We start from the raw sequence: 18,681 nt of genomic DNA, 5'->3' as shown, positions 1-18,681 counted from the left end.
AATTCAAAAATGGAAAAACAGAAGTCCCCATCCATACACTCCCAGTCTTGATTGCATTACAATGTTACATTCTATGTTTATTAATAACTTTCTATTGGGTGAGTGTAAATTCATTAACAGATGTGTTGGGAGAAGGAAGGTTATAACACTGCAGCTAACTTGGGTATTATTGGTAAAACACATTGTAAATTTACACAAATAAAGACACCTTCTCGTACAATTTAAACATTTTAGGGTATAGGACAGTGGTAGTAGTACATATAATGTAATCTAAGACAGAATGATTTTTGGCCTGGGCTTTGGACTTCGAGCACTACTGTTCTAATATGCAACACAAAAATACTCCAGGAATACAAATCTCATAGGTAACAGCACCCCCCTCTGGATCGCAGTATAACACAGACAGCCTGATTTTATTCATAACACAGCGTCACTATGAAGATTTGAACTCATTAATAATATTATGTCTTTTTACTTTTACTAAGAAAGTGTTTTGTAATCGATTTTTCAATGTTATAAACTGGTCACTCTCATTCTGAATGGGAATCATTAGAAAGACATTTTTATATCTCATCTGTAACTTCAGTGCTTTATGGGAGGGTTTTTCAGTGAGGATCAAGCAGCAAAGTAATTTTATTCTACTGAGAAAAAGGAACCGATGCAAATACTAACACCACTACTGTGTGTGGGCTGTTAACGCTGTACAACTGCATGGAATGTGTAATAAATGAAGACCAGCAAGCCAAACTGTCTACTGTTGCTCCATCTAAAAATTTGTGATGAACTGATGCAATGAATTGATGTGAATAATATTAATTTTTATTAATATTATAATAATTATTATTTATGCCAGGGGATATGTTTTGCTCTGGGTTTTTTGGAATATTTACTTTGCTTATGGGTTGCCCTGCTTCCATGCCTCTCAATCCATGTTCTCATTTTGATCCTTCCGAGAATTGTTTCAGAATATGGAATAATAATTCATTAAAATGATTTTATAATCCATTAATTATGATTAATTATTATCTCTTCCTAGATCAGGGCCTTGTCATGGTGGAAGGACTTGTGTGGTCTCATGACCTGTTAGCTCCCAGTAGGGTCTCCAATGGAGAACAGGTCTGGAGTGAAGATTCAGAAAAACACGATCAAAGCTTAAAAGGATTAAAGGGTCTGGGAGAGGGTCACTGGGACCTACCCCTAGAGCCAGGCCTGGGGGTAGTCTCCGCCACATAACCCCGGCCGAGCTCAGCCCAAAGAGGCAGCGTGGGAGGATCATGTTGGCTCACACCTGCAAGATCCAGAGTAGGGGTGCAGTGCAATGCCCATTGGCATGTCTCTGCCATATTGCATGGACCTCATGAACAGTGCCTTTGGATTGGCAAATGGGGGTGGTGGTTCCCATTTTTAAAAAGGGGCCCGGAGTATCTGTGCAAATTATCAGCCTCCCTGGGAATGTCTATGCCAGGGTGCTGGAAAGGAGAATCCGTCTGATAGTCAAACTTAGGATTTTAAAGGAACAGTGCGGATAGGCCATGGAGCTATGGATCAACTAGTTGGATCCATAGTTGAGTGGGAATTTGTTACTCCACTATACACATGCTTTGCGGATTTGGAGAAGGCGTATGACCGTGCTCCTTGAGAGATTCTGGAAGGTGCTCCAGGAGCATGGGGTGCCAGGGTCGCTCCAGTGAGCTGCACAGTCCTTGTTCTCTCAGAGTTTAAGTGGTGTTCACGTCCTCTGCAATAAGTTAAGCTTGTTCAATGTGGGCATTGGACTCTGTCAGGGATGTGCCTTGTCTCCACTCCTGTTCCTGATATTCATGGACAGGGTGGTGAGTCGTAGCCTGGGACAGGAAGGCTTCCGTCGTGGATAGACACCTCCAAGTCTTAGGCCATGGTTATCTCACGGAAACAAGTGGCATACTCCCTTTAGGTAGGGGGTGAGATCCTACCCCAAGTAAAGGAGTTCAATTATCACAGGTTCTTGTTCATGAGTGATGGGAAAAGGGATCATAAGGTTGAATATAGGCTAGGGGCAGAGTCTGCAGTAATGCAGTCACTGTACCAGATCGTCATGGTAAAGAGAGAGCTGAGCCAAAGAAAAGCCCTCAACTTACAAGTCAGTCTACATCCCCACTCTCACCTATGGTCATGAGCTCTGGGTAATGACAGAAAGAATGAGATCGCGAATTCAAGTGACTGAAATGAGGTTTCTCTGATGGGTTGCTGGGCGAACTCTCCATGATCGTGTGGGGAGCTTAATGAGTAGTAGAGTCGCTGGTCCTTCACATTGAGAGGAGCCAGCAGAGGTGGTTCGGGCATCTGATGAGGATGTCTCCTGGAAGCCTCCCACTAGTTCAACTGGAAGGAGGCCCCGGGGTAGACCTAGGACATGTTGGAGGGATTATATCTCCCAGCTGGCCTGGGAACACCTGGGGTTCCCCCAGGAGGAGCTGGTGGAAGACAGAGATGTCTGGGCTTTTTTACTCGCCCTGTTGCTACCGTGACCCTAAAATGGATTAAGTGGCAAAGAAGAAGAAGATGATGATGATGATTCATGGACATTTTCAATCATAAAATACTTACAATTTACTCTCAGTTCCAGCCCTCTGCAACCAGGCTAAAAATTCCACAACTATCTCCTCAGTTCAGCAGCAGCTATTTTTCCACCTTCAATACTGTAAACAAGCAGCATGTTTCATAGATTATTAATTTCTTAAGGGCAACTTCATGTCAATTACACCCCTTTTCCTACACAGCAGGTGAAAGCCTGTTCTCCATTTATCTGTCCTCTTATTTTCCAAAATTATCAATGCTTCACTTATTTCAGGAATGGTCCCAGCTTCTTTGAAACTGGCAGCTATTACTCCAGAAGCCTGGCTTAGATCCTGAGAACCTGGCAAATTATAGGCCCATCTCTAATCTCCCTTTCCTTGCTAAACTGTTACCTGCGAACCATAGCTGCTCAGTTAACAAAACATATTCAATCATGTGATCTGTTTGAGGTCTTCCAATCAGGATTTACGAGGAATCACAGCACTGAAACTGCTCTTGTTAGGGTTGTCTATGACTTGCTGATGTCAGCTGACCAAGGACTGCTGAGTCTTCTTGTACTATTGGACCTTACTGCAGCATTTGATACAGTGTGTCATACTTACTCGGCTCAAGAACATGTTTGGCGTAACTGGTACTGCACTAGCTTGGTTTCAATCGTATCTTTCTGGTAGGCAGCAGTTTGTTTCAAAGAGAAGTTTTCGATCTAACACATGCTCCTTGTCACATGGTGTCCCCCAGGGCTCTGTTCTTGGGCCCCTGCTTTTTATTTTGTACATCCTTCCTCTTGGTGACATCATTAGACATCATGGGCTGCAGTTTCACTCTTTTGCTGATGATGTCCAGATATATATTTGTACAAAACCTTCTCCCAGCTTGCCACCTAGTGACTTGCTGAAATGCTTAACCGATGTGAGGGCTTGGATGATTAAGAACTTCCTGAGCTTAAATAATAAAAAATCTGAAGCCATTATTATTGCTTCTCCTGCAACAGTCAGGAGGCTTAGTGACACTACTCTTTGTATCCCTAGTTTTGTTGTCTCTACCTCAACACTACTGAGAAATCTTGGAGTAATTTTTGATTGTACATTATCATTTGAATCACATATTAACAACACATGTAGGACAGCCTTCTACCATCTTAAAAATATCTCCAGGATTCGCCCTTTTCTTTCTTTCACTGCTGCCGAGACCGTAGTCCATGCATTTGTAACTTCCAGACTCGACTACTGCAATGCTCTGTTGTGTGGCCTCCCTGCTCGGGCTTTGAGCAGGCTGCAGTATGTGCAGAATTCTGCTGCTAGGGTGCTGACCCATACAAAATCTTGGGAGCATATTACTCCAGTCCTAAGTCGTCTTCATTGGCTTCCAGTGAAGTTTCGTATACAGTACAAATTGCTTGTGTGGGTGTTCAAATCCTTGCATGACCTTGCCCCTTCTTATCTAAGTAGTTTACTTCAACCATACTCTCCAGTGTGTACTCTTCGGTCCTCAAGCCTCCATTTGCTTGAGGTCCCACATTTTAAGCTAAGCACCATTGGAAATAGAGCATTCTGTGTTGCGGGTCCAAAGCTGTGGAATAGTCTTCCTGATGAACTGCGAGCTTGTACATCTGTAGATGTTTTTAAAACCAGACTCAAAACTCATCTTTTTAAACTAGCATATGGATGATACCATGTATATGACTCTACGGTTATTTTATGTTTGTATGTGCATTTACCTTTTATTTACTTTTTTAACTTTTTTATTTTTATTTATTTATTTATTTTTTTATTATCTATTGTACAGTGTCCTTGGGTCTCTTGAAAGGCGCTTTCAAATAAAAATGTATCATTATATATTATTATATGATATAATTATAATAAAATTAAAAAGGATTATGAAACTGCTATAGAACAAAATAGGTGAGAATTATGTTTGAAGAGATATAAGGAAACAATGCCTACAATCATGATTCAAGATCTATTTGAAAACTTTAGACATGCATGGTATTTTTTACATATTTGTTGATGTAATGTAAAGTGCAAGATCTGTGATAAACCAGGGTGCTAAGTAAACTATTCCTGAGCAACATGAAAGAAACATGAACTTAGCATGTACAACCCCAATTCCAATGAAGTTGGGACATTGTGTAAAACACAAATAAAAATAGAATACGATAATTGGCCAATCCTTTTCACCTTATATTCAATTGAATACACTACAAGGACAAGATATTTAATGTTAAAAAGTATACTTTTATTTGCAAATATTCACTCATTTTGTATTTGAGGCCTGCAACACATTCCAAAAGAGTTGGGAGCAACAAAAGACTGGTAAAGTTGAGGAATGCTAAAAAAACACCTGTTTGGAACATTCCAGAGGTGAACAGGTTAACTGGAAACAGGTGAGTGCCGTGATTGGGTATAAAGGGAACATGCTTGGAAGGCTCAGTGGTTCACAAGCAAGAAAAGGGCGAGGTTCACCACTTTGTGAACAACTGTGTGAGCAAATTGTCCAACAGTTTAACAACAATGTTTCTCAGCATACAATTGCAAGGAATTTAGGGATTTCATCATCTACAGTCCATAATATCCTCAAAAAATCTCTGCAAGTAAGCGACAAGACCGAAAACCAACATTGAATGCCCATAACCTTTGATCCCTCAGGCGGCACTGCATTAAAATGACATAATTCTATAATGGATATTACCACTTGGGCTCAGGAACACTTCAGAAAAGCATTGTCAGTGAACATAGATTGTCACTCTATCTACAAGTGCAAGTTAAAACTCCACCATGCAAAACGAAAGCCATATATCAACACCCAGAAATGCAGCCGGCTTCTCTGGGCCCGAGATCATCTGAGATGGACTGACGCAAGGTGGACAAGTGTCCTGTGGAAAGCCAGCATCTCTGAAGGTATGGGGGTGCGTTAGTGCTCATGGCATGGGTAACTTGCACATCTGTGAAGGCACCATTAATGCTGAAAGGTACATACAGTTTTTGGAGCAACATATGCTGCCATCCAAGCAACATCTTTTTCAAGGACGTCCCTGTTTATTTTAGCAAGACAATGCCAAACCACATTCTACACGTGTTACAACAGTGTGGCTTTGTAGTAAAAGAGTGTGGGTACCACACTGGCCTGCTTGCAGTCCAGACCTGTCTACCATTGAAAATGTGTGGCACATTTAAGAAATGCAAATACGACAACGGAAACCCTGGACTGTTGATCAACTGAAGTTGTACATCAAGAAAGTTCCCAAATGCTTATTGAGTGTTGTTAAAAGGAAAGGTGATGTAACACAGTGGTAAACATGCCCCTGTCCCAACCCTTTTGGAACATGTTGCAGGCCTTAAATTCAAAATGAGTGAATATTTGCAAAAAAAATAAAAATAATAAAAAAAAAACCCAATAAAGTTTATCCGTTTGAACATTAAATATCTTTGTCCGGAGCATACCTGGAATCACTGGGTATGAGGCAGGAACACACGCTGGAGTGAGTGTAAGTCCTTCACAGGGCAACACACACTAACACTTTCACTCTTACACTCAAACCTATGGACACTTTTGAGTTGCCAATCCACCTACCAACGTGTTTTTGAACCGTGGGAGGAAACCGGAGCACCCGGATGAAAACCCACACGGACACGGGGAGAACACAGCAAACTCCTCACAGACAGTCACCCGGAGCGGGACTTGAACCCACAACCCCAGGACCCTGGAGCTGTGTGAAAGCAACACTACCAGATGCACCACTATGCCGCCCAGAAATACAAATTTATCTATATTTATATAATCATTATAACTAAATTGAGTAATAAAACAAACATGCACTTCATAGAAACACTATGATGTCAACCCTGCTATGTGCATATCAGAAATTATATTGTTTACATTTTCACATAACACAGTAATCAGTACTGGAGACGCAAAAGGCACCGAATTGTAGGAATTACCATTTTCCTACACGGATTCCCAATTCAAACACTGCTAAACACAATCCTTCCACAGAAAGGCAGTGTGTGTGAACATCAGTCCAGTCAGGTGACTCCAAAGCACATGACTCTGACGGATCTGCCCACCTCCTCGTTCGCATCAGAGATTGACACTATGTTTGACCAATCTTTGAACGGCTGGGCTGTTTTTCGTCCAATAACCGCGAAGGGGCGGGACTAAAGTGGTGACTTCGTATCAGGGGGAAACACTAAGGGACGAAAGGCGAGTGTTGCCGATCGACTTTGTACCCCTCTATTAATAGACAAGGCAGGCATTTTATGCTCATTCACAGCATTCATGGATACGTGCTGAATGTTTAGTAGCCTTGGGTTTAATCCAGTGTGTTTAAAGTGAAAGGAGTCTGCGTTTTGTGGGTGAGGAGAGGCGAGCGTCGTCGTTTCGGGTCAAAATGTCGATTCAGTTCGAGGAGCCGCCGCTGGCGGACAGTTATGGAGTGGCTGACTCCTTCCCCAAAGACTTCGGATACGGAGAGGAGGAGGCTGACATCGAGGACAGTCCCGCGCCCTCCGACAGCAAGCCCAGGATTCTGCTCATGGGCTTACGGAGGAGCGGCAAATCGTCCATTCAGAAGGTGGGAGGAGGGAAAGGGAGACATGCTAACTTTAGCAGCAGCTCAACCTACTTGAGCGGTTTTAGTCAAGCTAACAAACGCATAACACTTTAAGATATCACCTCCTAATTCTCATTTTAATGCAGTGTTTGAAGTAGTATTCTGTCAAGACTAACGGCACATTGGAATGAAAAGACTTCATAGTAATTGTAGACCTTTAAAAGCCTATCCGACTAAAGACGAGACAGTTGACTCAGCTCGGATAAGCTAGGCGGCTAATATAACAACACTATTCCCTCGGGGCTTTGTAAAAGTGCTTTAAAGACGTATGTCACCTATTTTTAAAAAACATTTCAGCGTAGTGCGTTTGTCAAGATGTTACAGAAGTCTTTCAGAATGTTTTAGGGTGGAAGGGTACAAAGAAATTGAGCTACCTAGCTTGTGTTTTCTTTACAGATATGAAACCAGTGGTCACTTGAATTAAAGCTCAAGTGAACTTTGGCTTTAGGATAAAATCTGTGCATAGAAGGTTAAAAAAAGTTTATCTTTTAGAATGTGTTTTTCGTTTTTGAAAGGTTTTACAGAAATGAAAAATATTTTTTGCTTTCGAATAAAATTTTACAGATATTTTTTTTAATGATGTTTAATGTTAAGCCTCAGACAGCATTGGTAAGATTGTCATGTAGCTAATAGCTTTCTTTGTGGAAGGTATTATAGGCATTGAATTATTTAGACATCTGGTTACCTTCACAACCATTGTGAAGAGTTCGTACTCAGCGTTTCCCAACCCCCCGCCACCCTCAATTATTTTGTTGTTGTTGTTTACATGCTCATATGAGCATTTATCATCACGTAATAAACGGCCAAAGTCGTAGCTGAGCGATTCTGCTTTTGAAAATGTTGGTGTTCCCAAGACAGTCTCAAAAACATGGATTCAGAAAGCCAGCGTTTCTTATGTCGCTAACTTAAAGAAGCCATTCTGCCCACTTGTTGGGTGGGTTTTTTGTGCTTCAGGTTGAGTGAGTGGAGCTAGGAGCAGGGACTAATTGCATATTCCTAGATCAAGGAGGAGGTGTAGAATTACACCTAAGCTATTTTTCAGATATTAAAGGAATTAATAAAACTGATCTGTGTGATTTTAATGAAGAGAAATAAGTGTTAAACTGGTGGATCTGTTTGAGTTATTTCTATTTGTCTATTTTTTTACATTAGCATATCACACTCCTTTTTATTAGGAAAAAGTAGACAGAAAAATTGTTACCCTCTGCTTAAAGGAAACTGTTCTCAGCGAATAACAAGCAAGAAAAGTCCAAAAAGCAACAGCGATTCTTAATGCTTTAACATTAACGTTACAGTGTAAGATATCAGTGTATTTCTAATTGTCATTCTGTCTGTTGTATGATTTTCACCCTCAGGCCTAGCTGAAAAAAAAGGTTACTCATAATGAGGTCCTTTTACACTGCACTCACAAACAATATAAATTATGCAAATGTTTCCCAGGCATGACTTCTTATGGACCTTAGTAGGGCAGAGTGATCATGATAAACATTTTGGAGCAGAGGTTGTATTGTGATATTGATTCAAAACTCTATATTAATGGATTTTGCATATTGCAGTATATACTTTCACAAGACCACGTCTTTGATTACTTAAGGCAGAAATTATATTACCAGTAATTCCTCATAAGTCATTTAGACATTTTAATTGATAAATGGCTGGGTATCAATCATTGGGCATGAGTAGAATACTAATCACAGGGAGTCGTGTAGGATAGATCTACTCAAATCTTGATAACAGCTTTGTGACTGTGTTTGAGAGAAACTACTCTACACTGAAAGGCAGTCATTTAAATCAATACCATGTCTTTCACAGGTGGTGTTTCACAAGATGTCCCCCAATGAGACCTTGTTTCTGGAGAGCACAAACAAAATCTACAAGGATGACATCTCTAGCAGTTCCTTTGTCAATTTCCAGATATGGGATTTCCCTGGCCAAGTAGACTTTTTTGATCCAACATTTGATTACGAGATGATCTTCAGAGGAACAGGGGCTTTGATATTTGTCATTGATGCACAGGTAAACAGAAATGTAGTGACAAAATCTAGCACTTTCAGTGGTACACAATAAAACCATTGGCCTGCTTTTGTGGCCTGCTGACTCATCCTTACTTTTGTTTCAATTTTCTGTTCATTACTACGTGTGTTCAGGCAGAAATATTTTTTTACCCCGATGTCAAATGTTTAAGTGTTGTATTAGTGCTCTTTGGATGTCCAGGAGTATGTTTCCAAAAATGTTAGTCTTAAGCAATGGAATGAGAGTGACGATGACAAAGTGATGCTTTTATGGTACATGGAGTGAGTTGGGTAGGTTTTCATCAGATTTGTAATATTCAAAATATTGAATTTACTGTTTGCTAATGTTCAGCTCTAGCTAATCTTATATAAATGCAATTTTAATTATATCCTACAATTTTTAAGTTATTAAAAGTCATTTTTAATTTTGTGTAGAGTAATATCTGAAAAATGCAGAGCTCAGGAGTAGATTTTATATGCAATTCAGTGCTCAAGTCCCAAAATATGTCAGTCTTTTTTGCGAACACATGCCTGGAGCTGTTATACTGCATTTAAATCCTAATTGTGACATTTGTCAAAAATTAGGTAGATAGATATTTTCTGCAATATCTTCAGCACTTTAGTTTAGCTTTTTGTTCTTGAGATGGATATTTACTATTAATTAAGATGCATTTTGCAAATTTTCCTATGTGTACGTTTGATTTGTATAAGCATATATTACATTCAGGTCAAGGGGATTTAACACACTAATGAAGCCTTGGTAAAAAAAAAAAAAAAGAACAATATTTCAGCCATTTCCATTTATAGAATCAGTGCTTGCTTGTCAAGCCTTGTCCTGCAGTAGAGATAAATGGGTTTTCTGTGTGAGCATAAAGTTAAATATCAAAAAAAAAAGTTATAGTTGAATCAACAGACAAAATGCTTTGGTATCTGCTTTTATTTTAAATAGAGGGTATCAAACTATCCTTTCAGGCTTCAGGTGTGGGTGTTATGTGATATATATATCAAAATTACAAATATGGATCTTTATTACAAAGGCTGTATTCATATACAGAGTTCCCAAAAGGTTTGTTTTTTCAAGAAATCATGGGTCCTTTCGAGAATGGGTACATAAAGCTGAGACATGTGATATAGCTTCTATGGTGTTTTTTTTTTTTTTTTTTTTTTTTAAATTCATGCTGGAAGTTTCACAATGGATTTTTGATTGCGTAATTTGCGGCTTCACAAATCCATCAGATAAGCCATTAGAAATCCTCCGAAACTAGATTGCAGTACTCAGTTACATGGTGATTGTGTTATAAAAATTTTTCTTAAATAACTTTCTAGTGTACTGGAGAAAAGCCTCTCAACATTTGCTTGCAGTATAACATCTTTCTCTACTGCTGCAGTAATGAGAACAGTTATTTGTATGTGGATTAACATGCTGGACTAGGTGCTGCCAACAAACCTCCTCTGGTTCAATCAATAAAACGCTCACAATGTATGACATCCAATGTCTTTGTACAGATATAGGTGTATATATACTTTTAGATAATATAAATAATGAGTTAATAATTTGCAAAACATTAACATTCATTCAATGTTGTTAAAAAAGCAGAGAGTACATTTTTAATTATGTATGCTATTATTAAGTAAATAGTTTTGCTCATATTGGTTGCACTAAAATGTTGGGAGCACCAGTAGCCTCCCTACTTGCTGAGTAAATGGAAGTGCTGTGCATTGCCATGTCCACTGCACCTCACTTATATGACTTATCACTCATTCTCTGCATGAACCAGGGAAAGTTGCAACTCGTGCATGAATTTTTGCTTTGTATCCTTTTTACTCTTAGGATGACTATGTGGAGGCTCTAGGACGACTCAACCTCACGGTATCCCGGGCTTATAGAGTCAACCCTGAAATCAACTTTGAGGTGTTCATTCATAAAGTGGATGGCCTTTCTGATGACCACAAGATTGAGACACAGAGGGATATTCACCAGAGAGCCAATGATGACCTAGCCGATGCTAGTCTGGAAAAACTGCATCTTAGGTAAAATCTCACTTTTCAGCTGCAATGCAGAAAGGCTGTGCTCTTCTTTGTAACTTGGGTAGGAGATGTCTACCTGTCTGTCTATGGTTCTAAAATTTGTGAAATTTTTAGCAACACAACAAAAATGACTCTTGCATCACAGCCGCACAGTTTTGCAATATTAATAGGTTTATTAAAAATGCAGCACAACTGAACAGAGAAGATACTACATAGTGTATTGCAGAGATGTTCACAAATACAAGTCCGAATCAAGTCGCGAGACTTTAGCCTACAGTACACAACAGATTAAATTTGTGGGATTTTTTCATACACATCTTTACAAGTTTTACTCATGACAGTATCTGTTTAGTCTTGACACTCTTAAACATTTGTCTCCAGCTGATAAAGAATAACAATAAAATGTGACTCTCGAACAGGGCAAGCTAGAAGCAACAACTTAAAAATAAATAAATAAAAATAATAATAATAATAAATAAATAAATTTGGGTCTGTTTTTATGAGACTTAAGTGCAACTCCAACTCTAGTCGCTAACTCGAGTGACTATTTCTGGTGTATTGCAGTTGGTTCTCATGATCTGACCTAAAATGTTTTACTGTCATTTGCATATTTCCATACACCGTGTTTTGACACCTGATGAAAGAAGAAATAATAAGGGGAAAAACATGAGTTATTCTTTGTTTTTCAAAACACAGATTCACAGTGCAGTTTTAAGAATTAATTTAATGGTTTAGTGGATGACATTGTGTATAGATGGAAATATGTATCACAAGCTTAGTTTATACAAGGACAACAAGAAACATGCTCTGATTTAACATCACTGTGTAAAAGTAGCTCAGTAGCATAAGTGACCCAGATTTAGGAATGCATGCTCAGGCCCCTTGGTGAGAAGTAACATGGCTTTCTCAGTTCTGCATATTCTGATCACCACTGCTAGATACACCAAAAGATATTGCTGAGCAAGGGATCAGCCTCATTATCTAAGTTTTCAGATTTTTGTCTTTGTTTGAATCATGTGTGCCCTTTTCTACCTTATGTACTTAAAAGGTACATAGATCAACCATAACAATAGTACCACCCATGCAGTGGCGGATGCAGGTCTTTCAAGGAGGGGAAGCTCAATTTCGGCCTACATCATAAAATGTGTCGATTTATTTATATGTAAATTCTACCCTCCGTTCCTTTTTAAGGAATATGATCTGTGACCCTGTCGTACCAACAAGGCGTCTTTTCCAGGGACTTGACTAGTGTCCTCTCAATGGCCAGCAGAGCTAGGCTGCTTAAACAGCCTTGGCCCATGTGAAGTGTGTCCGCCTGTGCTCCCACGGATCTTTACACCAAAGGATTGCTGATTCGCTCATTTCGCTGTCAATCAAAAAGGGATTCAGCCTCAGACAGATCATCCAATCATCCTGCAGAAGCTGAGCGTCCAAGCCAGCCAAGGCCAGCCAACTGCCCCATAGACCCCCAGAGACGCTGAGCGTCCGATGGGTGGGACAAAGCCCAGTATTTATCCAATGACTCGTCTCGTTTCGCTCCACTTCGCTGCTTTGCTATTGAACTCTGTGGACGCTCAGCGTCACACTGTTTAAAGCACTGTGAAACTGCGGGAATGATTGAGAGGAAAGACACGTCTTTACCAGTGATAAGAAGCTGATTCTGAACAAAAGTTGAGCACGTTGTAGTGCATATTTATTCAATGACATGTACACACAACAGTATATATTTGATCACTTATTTTTTTAAATTTTAGGGGAAGCTGAGCTTCCCTTGCAGTCTTAGAGCAGTCGCCACTGCACCCCTGCCCTACCAAACACACACTCGTCACCCTAGGTTTTAATGGTCAGCAAGACCACCGGAAAGCTGGTGTGATTTGGGTGGTGGATCATTCTCACCATTTTAGGAACAGGAATGAAGCTATATCACAGGGGGAAGTTAAAGTATACAGGGAAACAATGGATCTTTAATCATAAAATTGCTTCTGTATGGTTAGTGAAACCTTATTGGACATTAAGTGTAGAAACTGAAGTCTGAATAAGTGCAATTTTATGTATTTAGTATATGTCTTTAGTTTATTGTTATGTTTTGCCAACAGGACTGTACTGCAGAATTCTGTGCTAGATTTTTTCAGCCCTAATCTACTGACCCTTGCTCTGTGGCTTTTGGTTCCAATTGGCTGTTAGTTTCAGATGAGCTTCATGAACTCAAGCCATCTTTTGTTTTCTCTTCACTTCCAGTTTCATATCTTTATTATCCACCCCCCACCCCCAAGTCTCCTTTTGTTCACATGGTCTTACAATGTAATATTGCTTTTACAAACACCACTTCTAGAAAGGTTATATATATATAACTATTTGAGGAATCACATTTCACAACTTAAACTATTAAAGAACTTGGGGATTTATTAATCTACAGGACATTACAATGCAGTGTCATTTAAAAGATTCAGAGAATACCGAGAAATCTCTAAACACAAGGTACAAAGCCCAAAGCAAATATTGGCCAGCTGTGGTCTTTGGGCACTCAGGTGGCACTGCATTAAAAACATGTTTATGTGTGGAAATGATTGCATGGGCTCTGATACACTTCCCAGAATCAATGTCTGTGAAAACAGTTTGTGGCTGAATTCACAAATGCAAGTTACATGATGGTATGGGGTGCATTAATGCACGTGGCATGGTGACTTGCACATCTGTGAAGGTACTGGTAATGCTTAATGATATATACAGGTTTTGGCACAATACGCTGCCATCCAGACAACTTGTTTTCTAGGAAACGCCTTGTTTGTTTCTATAAGACAAGGCCAGTCTACATCCTGCATGAATTACTACAGCAATCAGTAAAAGAGTCTGTACGCTGAAATTGTCCAAACCTGTCACCGACAGAAAAATATTTTGTGCATTATGAAATGAAAAACACTGTAATGGATACCCCAAGCTGTTGAGCAGCTGAAGTCCTGTAACAAGCAAGAATGGGGGAAAATGTTTCACTTTCAAAACTACAGCAGTTGGTCTCCTCAGTCCGCTAATGTTTACAGAATGTTGCTAAAAGAAGAGGTGATGCAACTCAAATTCAAAATGGGCAAATACTTCCCAAAAATAATGTTGTCTTTGTACAAATTTTCAATGAAAAAAATTGATTTAATTGTTTTGCAAATGATTGCATTTACTTTTTATATACAGTGTCTCAACATTTTTTGGAAATGGAGTTTTGTACGTTCTCCACGTTGCACAAATGTCTGCACAGTATTTACATCTGATTCTTACTACTGCTGTTTTTCTGTGTATTGCAGCTTCTATTTGACGAGTATTTATGACCACTCTATATTTGAGGCCTTCAGTAAAGTGGTTCAAAAGCTCATACCCCAGCTGCCCACCCTGGAGAACCTTCTCAACATCTTTATTTCTGTATGTGTGCTTTAAAGGTTTTATATTATATATTATTATATATTTGTCTAGCTATGCATTTATTAAGATGGTACTTATTTTTATTTATTTTTTTAATTTTCCTTTTCCGCCTACTGTGTCTCCACTGACAGAATTCAGGGATTGAAAAGGCCTTTTTGTTTGATGTGGTTAGTAAGATTTACATAGCTACTGACAGTTCGCCAGTAGACATGCAGTCTTACGAGCTGTGCTGTGACATGATCGATGTGGTCATTGATGTATCCTGTATCTATGGGTAAGACCACTAAATCCTTAATGCACAAATTCATACTTTGTTTTATTTCATATATTATTTGTGTGTTTGTTTACATATGCCTGTAAAAGTGTATGTGGTCAGTGTAATATAGCCATTTGCTTATGTATTAGTATATTTACTAAGCAGGTAGATCTTCCATAGATTTTGAATTTGCTGTTCTTAATTTGAATTATAATTGATTAAGTGCTAAACTTCTTAATCATTCTACCAATATGTATGATTGTGTTCTCACTCTATGTTGTATTTTTAAGTATTAGGAAATTTTTGGTTAGATAGATGGAATCTGGAACCTGTAATGCCGTCTAACGTCAGTGTTTTGGTTTTACAGATTAAAGGAAGATGGCAGCGGCAGTGCATATGATAAAGAGTCAATGGCCATAATTAAACTCAATAACACCACTGTCCTCTATTTGAAAGAGGTCACAAAGTTCCTTGCCCTCGTGTGTATTCTTAGAGAGGAGAGCTTTGAGCGCAAAGGTAAGCCACAGTACTTCACTTTGACCCCTCCCCCTTCAAAATTGACCATTCTAGTTGAAATTAATGTTGATATTTTAGGTTGTGTGTTCTGGTGTGGCGTATTCTGATTTTGACATGTGTAGTTCTAATGCAAGTTTGTTTGTTCATAAATTGAAGATCCATCATTTTTCTCTTTCCGCTGCAGGCTTGATAGACTACAATTTTCACTGTTTCCGGAAAGCGATTCATGAGGTGTTTGAAGTTGGACTGTCCACACCGAGGTTAGGTCCACAGGCAGCTGGCACACCCTGCTTGATGAAGACTGTCGCCCTCAATGGCACCCCCAGGAGCACTGTGTAGGAGACATCAGCTACAAAGTGGAGGAGGTAAAGAATAGACAGGAAGTGGGAGTCAGTGGAATACAGAAGGACAATAAATGAGGCATGTTAGGATGCCAGCTATTCTCTCTGCTCCCAAAAGCCTTATACACTGAGCAAAGGATTCTAAAGCCACTGAAAGAAAACATGCAGCAATGGGGCAGGTGCTGCAACATAAGGGGCGCAAGCTTGCTAAGCTACTATAGGACGGAAGGGAAGACGCACAAAAAGCAGCAAGTTTGATTGCTCTCTTTGTGTGACTAAAAGGCATTAACACACTGTTCAAAAGAATAATACCAGACTGTAAATGAGTAACAAGAAACGTTCCCGAGAGGGGAGGGCAGAGCACCCCAGTCCACTCGGCACGAAACCTTCACATGCTGAGACCTACCTGGCAAACAGAAGCTGGACAAACACTGTACTATTCTGTTCTTGGTCAAAAGAGATGATCGTACAACAAGTCCTGGTTTAATCCTCAACCTGTAGTCATGGAAGACACTGTCTAATGATACTAGGTATTGTGCACGCATTTGAGGACTAGTTTGGCCAAGTATGCACAACATTTGTGAAGCCTTATATATAAATATATAGATAATAGATAACTTGTCTGATGCAAGTAACCGCTTACAACATTTTCACAAAATCATATTTCCCTTGCAGATTGTGTTGTTTTTTCCAGGAGAGTGAAAAGGGATTGGGGTCTGTGTGTGTCTGTGCGCTCCTCTCCTGCTGATTCAGGCCTAGGGCTCACAAAAATGTGACCTCACACAGGGCTACACAGGTGTAAACAGGTGTTTTTCTTTTTCTTTTTTTTTTTTTTTTTTTTTTTTAATTAAATGTGTTTGTAATGATTAATTATACGAACAGTTATTGATGCCACCGTGTGCTCCACAGAAATCCTCATGGTTTCACAGGCCAATGGGACATCTGATTTGTCAGGAAGTTCACAGAACACTCAGTGGGAACATCTGTGTTTAGTCAGTGCACTCACAAATATGCTTGTGTTTTGTAAAAACACTCATTTGAGTAGTTCTTTTTATAACTTAGTGTTTGATTTTGATGCAGTAGAGCTACTGCTAAAATCTCAATGGAATGCATTCATTGCTGTGTTTTACGATGAATTAATTAGAGGCCAAAATTGCTGTTTGTAGGATGTGATTAAATGTGCAGCCCTACTCTACTCTCACATTGAGAATGTGCTGAAAGTGTTGCAAAACGGGGAAATAGTTGTACAGTTAAGCTGTAGGACACTGTGATTGCAGTCACTTTAGTCACTTGGTCTCAGAGACTCCAGTGAACTCCACACATCCTTGGCACATGGCCCTTTGAGAATGACCTTTGAAAAAGTACATTCCGATCGTATGGTGCCAATATCTTAACACTTTCCTGTTCACTTTCACTCTCCCTTCAATTAATTAGATATTATTATTTTTAATTTTTTTTTTTTAAAACAAAATACATCAACCTTAAAAAGAAAACAATTACACATGTGATATGATTCCACATTATGGAATATAATGCTCATTCCAAGCATGTGTACTGGATCCAATTTATCTTGCAATCAGCATAACATTTTGTATTGAATCTTATGGGGAAATGAACTAACTTCGTATAAAAGAAATCAGCGAGAGAACACTCTCTCATTCTAACAATTAATGAAGGTGTTTCTCTAGGTTCCCTGTGATTCTTGCTTCACAGACTGCATATAAGACTACGTCTATCTTTTTTGTTCTGCCAAAGATGTTACCATTCACAAAAATAAAACATACACAATTGAAAAACTGACTTCTCTCTTGCTGTAACTACATTGCTGAAAACCTCCATGTAGAGACCTATTTAGGTATGTCGTTCAAGTTGCTGGTTGTTAAATGAAGACTGGGGAAACTGGATTAGTTGCCATGTCATTACACCTGACACTTTATGTAAGGAACTGTACAGAGTCTGTCCATTGGGTGCTGGCTTTGCATATTCTTTTGAAATGTTTTTGTTCAAATAAATTTGATGTATAGTTGACATGAACATCGAATCGATGGTTTGCCAGTGATAAATAGTACTGTGGGTTTTGGTGGGTGACAATTAGAGCGTTTTTCAGTAGACACTTTGCATATCTAACCCACTGGCGATCTAAGTTGGTGCTTACAACATCAAGCTTTCTGGGTAAAAATATGTTTCCCATGGTAATCTGAGAGCTGTGATGTATAATGCTGGGCAAGTTCATTTGACTTTGTTATTTGGATCGTTCATTCACAGAGACTGCTCAGTTAGCTAGTGTTTTTGAATTGAATTGAATTTAATTTAATTAAATTTGTCACAATAATAGAAAGAATGATGAAAGTTACATCTATGGTCTGATCTTCGAGGAAGACATCAGTAAATAAGGATGGAATTTGTTCTTGAAAGCCCACAGTCAGCAGTGGCGACAAAAGATCAACTGTTCCCCAGTTGCAAGACATGTTTGGGAAATGTAAGCAATAACATAACTAAATTTAGGTGGATAAAGTGACCGTGGTGCATAAACCCATCATTATAAAATACAAGTGTGGGTTTGAGATGTCAATGTTTGGGGAAAATAAAAACATAGACACTGGTCTAAAGAAAATCACCCTTCACTCTACTTCTTGAGAGCAGGCTTAGCATACATTAAGACATGTACACAAGTCACAAAATACATGTCCTAGGCCAGTCATAAGCCAATATATCATACAAAAAGCTTATATGGTAAGTTTAGTGTAAAAATAAATAAATAATTAAACTGCTTACTTATTCTGAATTAATAATAAAAAAACAACAGAACACAAACACACACACATATGCTTACTTTAAAGAAAATTCCTTTTACTCCAAATTATTTATGTATGATCTGGAAAATGCTACACATTTTCACATGGCATTTTATTTGTGGGTTTGTATTTTGCTTTAACACGACTGCAATTTTCCATA

General features: G+C 39.0%; 1 protein-coding gene across 3 annotated transcripts; it reads left to right on the top strand.

Moving 5' to 3' along the window:
- The first annotated feature begins 6,731 nt into the window (after nt 1–6,731).
- On the top strand, nt 6,732–18,122 carry rragca (Ras-related GTP binding Ca). 3 transcript variants are annotated; one of them, XR_010804434.1, is made up of 8 exons: nt 6,732–7,126; nt 8,978–9,181; nt 11,009–11,208; nt 14,499–14,613; nt 14,745–14,887; nt 15,237–15,385; nt 15,570–16,532; nt 16,636–18,121. XR_010804434.1 is itself a non-coding variant. In XM_066684070.1 (8 exons), exons 1-7 carry the CDS (start codon nt 6,944–6,946, stop codon nt 15,722–15,724), a joined length of 1,149 nt encoding a protein of 382 aa, XP_066540167.1. In that variant the 5' UTR covers nt 6,732–6,943; the 3' UTR covers nt 15,725–15,750; nt 16,402–18,122. The 3 variants fall into 3 exon arrangements, 2 of the variants coding, with proteins under 2 accessions (XP_066540167.1, XP_066540166.1); XM_066684070.1 differs by having other exon boundaries at nt 15,570–15,750; nt 16,402–18,122; XM_066684069.1 differs by having other exon boundaries at nt 15,570–18,121.
- Nucleotides 18,123–18,681: the final 559 nt, after the last annotated feature.

This window comes from Hoplias malabaricus, chromosome 10, assembly GCF_029633855.1.
Source record: "Hoplias malabaricus isolate fHopMal1 chromosome 10, fHopMal1.hap1, whole genome shotgun sequence".
NCBI lineage: Eukaryota > Metazoa > Chordata > Actinopteri > Characiformes > Erythrinidae > Hoplias > Hoplias malabaricus.
The sequence above is the reverse complement of the archived record's forward strand: the minus strand, read 5'-3'. Positions and strand labels throughout refer to the sequence as shown.

What these genes read in the sequence shown, in the direction of transcription:
- rragca (XM_066684070.1), top strand. Translation starts at nt 6,944, where the DNA reads ATGTCGATTCAGTTCGAGGAGCCGCCGCTGGCGGACAGTTATGGAGTG. An exon ending in TATTTGTCATTGATGCACAG is followed by an intron (nt 9,182 to 11,008) that starts GTAAACAGAAAT and finishes TTTTACTCTTAG; the next exon opens with GATGACTATGTGGAGGCTCT. An exon ending in TTCTCAACATCTTTATTTCT is followed by an intron (nt 14,614 to 14,744) that starts GTATGTGTGCTT and finishes CTCCACTGACAG; the next exon opens with AATTCAGGGATTGAAAAGGC.